Source organism: Platalea leucorodia, assembly GCF_965183815.1.
Source record: "Platalea leucorodia genome assembly, chromosome: 9".
NCBI lineage: Eukaryota > Metazoa > Chordata > Aves > Pelecaniformes > Threskiornithidae > Platalea > Platalea leucorodia.
In genome coordinates this window covers 40,207,068-40,215,368 of record NC_138831.1, presented here as the reverse complement: position 1 = coordinate 40,215,368, position 8,301 = coordinate 40,207,068, and the positions used below count along the sequence as shown (strand labels likewise).

The 8,301-nt window shown below is 42.4% G+C and overlaps 1 protein-coding gene across 1 annotated transcript; it reads right to left on the bottom strand.

The window, feature by feature from the left end:
- Positions 1-1,637: 1,637 nt before the first annotated feature.
- BLOC1S6 (biogenesis of lysosomal organelles complex 1 subunit 6) lies at positions 1,638-7,724 on the bottom strand. The gene is made up of 5 exons (XM_082322664.1): positions 7,510-7,724; positions 6,519-6,663; positions 5,353-5,440; positions 4,649-4,735; positions 1,638-3,864 (listed from the first exon to the last, which is right to left on the bottom strand). The coding sequence occupies exons 1-5, from the start codon at positions 7,571-7,573 to the stop codon at positions 3,745-3,747; spliced, it is 504 nt and encodes a 167-aa protein (XP_082178790.1). The 5' UTR covers positions 7,574-7,724; the 3' UTR covers positions 1,638-3,744.
- Between the last annotated feature and the right edge of the window lie 577 nt (positions 7,725-8,301).

Sequence of the window (8,301 nt, the reverse complement as noted above, 5' to 3'; positions counted from 1 at the left end):
GAGAATATTTGAGAAAACTAAATTTGTCACAGCATAAGAGTTCTTGGCTGTGCTGGTATCACAAGGGACTGGTTTGAAGACATACAACGGTGGTGGTGGGGATGTGACTGTCCAGTTTTGGTGCCTGTTTTTCTGCAAATCACTTTGCCAAGGACTGAGAAAAGTAAAGTAAGTACAAGCGTACTTCAGATTACTGGAAAGCAGTGATATTCATGCCAGACTCAACTGTTTACTTCAACTTAAGCTTATGCTTTGATTTAAAAATAAATAAATGAATTAATAAATAAAATAAAATAATCTTTGCCACCTTCACATACTGCTTTACTAAGAAACTTAGCGCATATTGTCTATTTTGCCTAGCATGAATAGCCATATTATTTAAGCTGCCATAATTTGTATTCTTACAGATTTACCTCACTAAGTGCAAGTCCTGCAAAATTTTTAGCAGTAATTTTAGTTACACGACTAATCCAAAGAACCAGTTAGATTTAATGAGGTTAAAAAAAAAAAAATTGATCCCTGCAAGGTGAGGCATTAAAGCATCAAGCTCAGACTTAAAGAACAGCCAGCAGTGTTGCAAAGCAAGCAGTAGGTGGCAGAAAGTGTCTACTGAAGCATAATTCAGAATAAATCAGCCAGAGAACTCTCTCAGATGCTGGAATCCCAACAGAACAGCTACAGAAACAACCTTTGCATTACTATTTATGCTATTATCACTTAGGTCACAGCATACAGAATAAAACCAGATAAATTATTCTGTAGCCATTTTCCAAGAAGAAACAAATATTTGTCTTCTGAACAGGGCAAAGCTACCGCCACCAGTGGAAAAGCCAGATTTCGCTGAATTAAAAATTGGCTCATGTAAAGCTGTACAGCTATAGGTGGGGGAACACAAATTAAGCATCCAGGTTAACAATAGCAAAGATAAAAGCATGGGAAACCAAGATTCCCCAGTTAGCAATGGTAATTCCTAAATTTGGAGCATCTTACAAAATAAAAATTCAAAGTGTTACTGCACAGTTGAGTGTCTTACTTCTGCTGCTATGACTTGCTAGTTTAAAAACAAGTACACTGAGTATAAAACAAACAGTACAAAAAAAACTTCTAAAGCTGTCATTTTATCTGGTTCTAAAAAAGATGCAGCTAGATCCGCCCCCACATATGGATGGAATAGAAAGTCAGTAAGAAAATGTCTAACACTACCACATTTATATACTTGATAAGTCATTTTTTATAAAATCAAGCAAGACTAAACGTATACAGTAATAGAATTACTCTACCTGTGCACATTAATGCAAGCGTACAAGTTTAGATGCCAGTATCGTTAAATTAATCCAATGTGGCATTTACTTTTTATGCAGTAAGACACAAGAGAAGCATTGAGAAGAACAATATCCTATGGAGATACAGAATTGTAGTTTTCACTGAAATAATTTAAGAGCTCATTAATTTAAAAAAAAAAAAAGTTACATAAACTGACAAAACTTCCCCCTATATATGTTAATTCATTCCCTCCCCCTTTATTACAGAAAGGTCATTAATTAAAATTAGTTCCCTATTCATACAAAAAACATGTTTTACTACAATTTTATGGGAAAAGTTATCCATTACATTTTTACATATGTGCACGCGATTCCTCAGGCAAGCACTGCAAGCTTTTATTCCTTTGATCAGAAATTATTCCAAAGAAACACTAAAATATGCAATTGCAAAAGCATCAATTTCTATGCTTAGAATTCTCTATTTTCAGTAGAAGTAGCCATGATTTTTGAAACAAAACAAAAAAACTCCCACAGTTCTTTGGGGGAAAAAAAAAAAATCTACAGTTCTTCACAGAAAGAGACCACAACTCGAAACACTAAACTGGATTCTAGATGAAGGAACACAAATCAAGAAATACCGCAGGAATTTAATCCCAATTTGGATACTGAGGCATCTAGTTTCATGTTATGCTTTAATAAGCACTGTTAAATTCCCAGAATCTAATTTTGAAATTACATTACAAAATAAAGTATTTAAACAATATTTAGTTATGTACATTCTGCTCCAAAAATGGACTGTGGAAATTCTTTACATTTCTCTTAGAAATACATACAAACCACAGCACAGGTCAACAATCCACTGGCAATTAACAGACACAAGTCACTTAAAGGAAAAACACCTGTGGAAACTTTTACTCCATTCCTGCTTCAGTGACAGCATTTCAGTGTCTCTTCAGACTGCTTTAGGTAGCTGGTTCTCCTAGCCCCAAAACATTATCCCAGTTTACCTTGCATGTTGGATGATTACTCATTAGAGTATGTCTTTCACAGAAAAAGATGACAAATATTAAGAACAGGAAATTAGGAGTTCAGAAGATTATAATACAGGAGAGTCCAGGCAGGTGTACCCTGTGTAAGTCATCTAAAATGGAAGAAAAAGTAAAATTGACTGTGCCCCTCTGATACCTTACCATACATATTTTATGGAAAACTTTACACAGCTTACCCTTCATCTTACTTCAAAACACGCCACTTACATTACTACTTAAAAAATAACACAGATATAAAATAACTAGTTTGTTAGGCTGTAGGAACAAATAGTTTAAAGCTCTTTTAGCAGTCCAGACAACATACACCAAGTGCTGCAAGAAAGCAATTACATTCAGAGAAATGGGTATCAACCTCTATTCCACATTTATCATCAGTATACACTAATAATCATCAATTTGGGTGAGGACAGCGTAACAAAAATTCTCCTACATAGCCCCAAAGTGCAAATGAATAATTTGTTAGAGAAAAAAAATTAAATGCAGTATTTTTTTCCTACAAGTAACTGAATTTCACAGGAAGTGGAAATTGTTTAGTTTTGGTTATGTTTTATTTTGTTACACAAAATGAAGAAACTACAACTTCTAATCCCACAGAAATCTGCTTAGACCACACAGTCTTCCTGTTGAACCATTACAGAAGCAACAGTTCCCTGGTTTGACTGAAATGCTTGTGGAAGCACAAGTTCATAAATCTTTGCATTGTGCACTCATCAACTTTGAGAATCTTTAGTGTTCTGCTTCCTCCTCCCCACCAATTCAGCCGGGAAATTATTCAGAAGTTACTTTAAAGCTGTTTTTAAAGTTACTTCATGACAAAAAAAAAAAAAAAAAAAAAAAAAGACTGCTGCAATAAAGTGAGCTTTCAGGCAAATACACTGGAAGTTTCTTCAGCTCGTTAGGGACGGACCAAACTAAGGCTGCACAAAAAGCCAGTATTTATGAACCAGGGCATCAAAAAGTGATCCCAACTGCCTGAACCAAAGCAGTTTCAGTGAAACAGGCGGCCACCGAAGTCTGGGGATGAGAACTGAACTTTAACTAGTATTCTGTATTTTGTCTGAAAAACAGGTATGCCAGTCACCAAATATCTATCAGAATTCTAAACACCAGAAGAACAGATGAACAAAAATTGATAGGTATTTAAAACTGTGACACCTAAGTTCTCCTATATACATATATAAATATTAAAAAAAAAAAATTTAACTTACGTTATAATAATATCAAACTGCATAGCATTACGAAAGAAGGCAACCTGAATGGCCGAAACGAAAAAATTTGAATGTTACCAATCCTATTATTACCATTCTGGAATTCATAATATCATAGAGTAGACTGTTGCTCGCAACAGCTATAGCCCAGTTTAAGCAAAGTCTGCCTTAGTTCCACAGAATGCAGACATGATTAATTTGGACAAGTTGTTGCATGCTCTGCTTTCATGTCCTCCTGGCAGGTTTTGCTGTTAACTGCTTCTCTCTTTCAAGTTCCTTCTCACGTTGCTGTTCTCGTTCTAGTTCTTCTTTCTGCCTCTTTTGTTGCAGCTTAAGTGCTCTTTTCTAAACAGAAAAGACAAGAAAATAATTGTAAGTTTTATAGATGTATTTAAGTTGGAGATACAAACAAAATCCCTCCCGTTCTCTTAACGTTATCTTCTCCAATCCACCCTGCTTATGATTGAGTGTTGCATAAACTGTTCGTTTTTTCTTCCTCCCTCCCACTTCCATCTTACTGTTCAGAAACGGTACGTCTGTGATCTACACAGGGAAAATACAAACTGGATTCCCTTCAGTCTCACTAAAAGTCACGCTTCGTGTATACCAGACAAGGTGCATACTGTGCAATTTATTGCCTCCAAGACAAAATCCCTTTTGTTGAACATACTGAAGGACTAATCTTACCAGAACGTAACCAGAGACTGCCGATATAGCATGAAGTCCATGAACTTATGCCACTGTTAATATTACATTAAATAGAAGGAGAAATTCTTACATTTATGACAATCTAGTTCTCATTAAAAAGGCACAGAAACTGAAACAGCAAAGAGAGCTAGTTGGAAGGGACTAGGTGAAGCAACAGAACAAAGCATGATTCTTATACCACCTAAAAACGATGATGACACTGAGATTTACTAGTAGTTCAGATGCATAAGTTGCTTGAGCACAAGTAGTGAAAGTTTAAAAACATACATGGTTTGGCACTACTGAAAACATCCATTCAAGAAAAGGACTGAAGATTCTATTTTAATCAGAATTTTCAGCATGCATCCAAAATAAGAGGTAGATATTTAATTACGTATTATTGACTTGTATGTTGGAAAGTAAAAACATTTATCCCACTCACTTTTAACTTTGATGTCTTCTCATGGAGCATCATCATTTCATTTCTAATATTCACTAACTTGTTGTGATAGTGTTTAGCTTCTGAAAACTTAAAAAACATAACAGTTAAAGCAGTGACTGTCAAGTTGGACTAGATGTTTTACAAAGCTACACAGCAAAACAGCACTCAAAAACATAGTGGTTACCTGAACAGTTTGGTAATGGATTAAATATCTTCAAGTTCACATATAAAGTTTACGTATTACATGTATTAATATATAAAATTACCATATCTCAACAGGTAACCCCAGTAATCTACTGAATTAAGATTCATTAAACAGAATAAAAATTTATGGTGCATTTTATGCACCATATATCAGTGTTTCATGCACCCTTCCTGCTAGTCTGGGGAGGTGCACAGAGCTCATGTACGACCCTGAGTCCTACCGAAAAATGGCACACGTTTGCTTTGGCTACTGGTTTTGAACAACTAGACTTACTACCACTGGCTGACTAAGCCTGCTCTTTCTTCCCAGTGCCCTTCCTATTTAAGGGAAATAGGCTGCTTCCACACCCCTTCCAGCAACAATTTGTCCCGAATATCTGAACTGGTTGGTTCTCTTCCTGTAGGCCATTGAGAACAAGGAAAATGTGCAAGATGCTACTAGTGCTTCAGCAAGAAAATCTATGCTTGTAGAGATTTAAGAAAGCATTAATAGTACTTACCAAAGCATTGATATCAAGAATGGAGTTACACTCTTTGAATTTTGAAATTTCTTGTTCTAGTGTTTCTAGTAATACCACTTGGTTCTGTCTGAAACAAAAAAAGATGCATAAAACCAAAGTAAAGCAGTGCATATGCTTTTCAACCAGCCCTTTAAATAAATACTACTTTTGATCATAACAATACAAACACATGCTTCCCAATATCAGATTCCTCTTATGCATTGCTAGGTGATTTCCATAAAGACATGAGTAAATGGTTTTAGAAAAATCCCAGCTGAGTACACATTTAGCTGGCATCATACAGCATGATAAGATACCCAGAATGAATATCTGAAAACCCTGAACAGGCAGGTTGCAGTGAGCAAACACCCCAGGTTGAACGAAGGGAAAAACAATTAGCTCTTGACTTTCCACTCAGTTGCCTCTGCGTCATGCTGCAGGACTAAGTTATTTCTGTATAGAACTTGTGTGGATCCTTGGTGCTTATTAAGGATCTTCCATCCCACACACATCAGCTAAAGTCTTTCCAGACACAGGCTGTCCTTGGCAGCAGCATAACCATATCATGCTTCACGAAGCCCAAACCAACGTACCCTGCAAAACCCGAGATGGCTCTCTGCAAAGCCCTTTCCCATATCTTTGCACCCACAGCAGATCCAGTCTGCACTTGAATATAAACTATTCCCAGTTATCAGTGAGATGCCAATGTGCAAAGAATTCCTATCTGTTTAGCTCCTTAATTATGTTTTCCAAGTGTATCTTTTGCAACACAGCTTAGAGACTGGACAACAAACAATATACCACACTACAAGCTGCCCTAAGTATGAACTGCATCTCTGCAAACAAAACAAATCTAGCTTCCAGCAGACTTTCCACTACAAAAGTGAACAAGTATTTAAGAAATCTGCATGTCTTCTGCTCTACCTGGCTTCGGGTATTTTAGTGTTCCAGCACTAGACATTCTTCAGTCAAAGTTCTGACAGGCTACACTGCAGCTTATACACCCCCCAGTACTCCCGCAAACCCCTTAACTATTCAGGGTGCTATAGTCAGAACACAGAAATGCTACAATAAACTATATTCCAGTTAAGGGTATCTAGAACATTGTATCAAAAAAAGTGGCAAAGTATGCACATACAAGAAGTCGGTTTTAAAAATTTGCTTACGTAAGTTCCTGCAGTGCTGATTTTGATCGCTGAAGATCAGGCAGATAATGAGAAATCAATCCTTCTGTTAGCTGCTCCACAGCTTTCTCATCTATTAAAGGCAGATCTTCTACTACTCCTTCATCTGGAGATGCATCACTAGGACCTACACCAAAGAACAGCAAGGTTGAATGTGACAGGTCAGCACGCACTTCAAGTTTCACCTAGAGCAACTCTATTTTCCTGTTTAAAAATTAAAAGCATTTCAACAGTGAAGTTATAATTCTTTGCACTTTATCAACCAAACCGTGCTTCCTTTTTCCTCTCCCTCTTTATCTTTCTCTTCTGCCCAGTCCTATATCATGAGCTTCCTGGTGAACAGTTTTATCTGAACACCAGCAGAACAGAAAGAGAGAAATAGAGTATTCCAAAGACATCTTCTAAAAACACCTCCAAGCACTCCAGTCTACTGAGGAAAAAGAGGGGCAGTATCAGTTGTTGTGGCTATGAATCAATAATACCTACACATTAACACACGCCCACCCTTCGCTTTCAAAGCTAGGGAATAAACCTAGGTCTACCAAATAAAGGTCTTAGCCTTTCACCCAAAACATATTAAGAGTTCATTAAAACACAACAGGCTGAACTTCAGAAGTTTGCAAGAGCTCGTTAACGGTTACTGCGAATTTCGCCGGGGCAGGCTATGATTCACCGGGTGCAGAGCTCTTGGAAGATAAAAATCTTTGATCTACGGGCCACACCGCATGGGAGAAAAGGACGACAGCGGCCGGCAGCCCGCTCCCGAGCGAGCCGAGCCGCAGGCCCTCTGACCGCCCGGCCCCGTCCCAGGGCGGCGCGGGCCGCCGCCGGGCAGGGAGCGCTGCCGCGGGCGCTCGGCTCTGACCGCGGCCGGGGGCAGCCGCCTTCGGGCGCGCCTCCGAGCCGGGCTGCCCCGGCCGCCGCCTCCGACGCCCCGCACCCGCCTCCCGCCCGGCCCGGGGCCCTCACCTACCCCGCGAGCGCCCGGGGCGGGCCGCCGCCGCCGCCCCCTCCTCAGGCCGCTGCGCGACGCTCATCGCTGCCGCTCCCCGCGGCGCCCCTCTCGCAGGGCAGGAGGCCGCCGGGGCCGCGGCCGGGGCTGCGGGGGGAGCAGGCGGGGGCGCAGGGCCCGGCCGGGCGGCGGGGGTCCGGCTGCCCTCACCGAGCGGGGCGGGGCGGCCCCACCGGCCCCGCGCCCCGCCGCCTCACCATAGAGTCTCCGCGGCGCGCTCCTGGCCAGAAGGGCCGCCGCAACGGATGCGGAGATGACGTAGCGATGACGTTAAGAGCCCGGCCGCTCGGCGGGGCGGCGGCGGCGGCGGCCTCGGGGTGCTGCTGCCCTCGTCTCCCCTCGGCGGGCTCGGGGCGGCCCAAAGAGGCGTGCGGGGGTGCCGGGGGAGCGGGGCTCACCCGCGGAAGCAAAGTTAAATTTGGCGTCACGTCGCCCTCGGGGCTGCCCGTGCCGCCGCAGCGACGCTGCTGTCGTCTCTGTGCGCGCTGCGCGGGCCCAAGGCGGGCAGCGCCCCCGCTGCGGGGCCGGGGGCCGGCGGGCGGCGCGGCGGGGCCGAGGGCTGCGGCGCCCCGGGGCGGGGGAGGCGGGGCGGAGCGGGCAGCGGTGGCTGGCGGCGCCCGGGCCGCGGCGGAGCGGTGGGGTGACGGAGGCAACGCTGGCAAGGAGCGATGCGGTCAGCAGTGACCGCAGCGTTCCCGTTCCCGGGGCAGAGCTGCTCGCAGGCAGGAGTACGCACGGACAATTCAGTGGGCT

Coding starts and splice junctions, on each gene's coding strand:
- BLOC1S6 (XM_082322664.1), bottom strand. CDS start 7,573: ATGAGCGTCGCGCAGCGGCCTGAGGAGGGGGCGGCGGCGGCGGCCCGC. Junction 4,736..5,352: donor TTCTTGATATCAATGCTTTG/GTAAGTACTATT, acceptor ATGTTTTTTAAG/TTTTCAGAAGCTAAACACTA. Junction 3,865..4,648: donor AGAAGACATCAAAGTTAAAA/GTGAGTGGGATA, acceptor TTTTCTGTTTAG/AAAAGAGCACTTAAGCTGCA.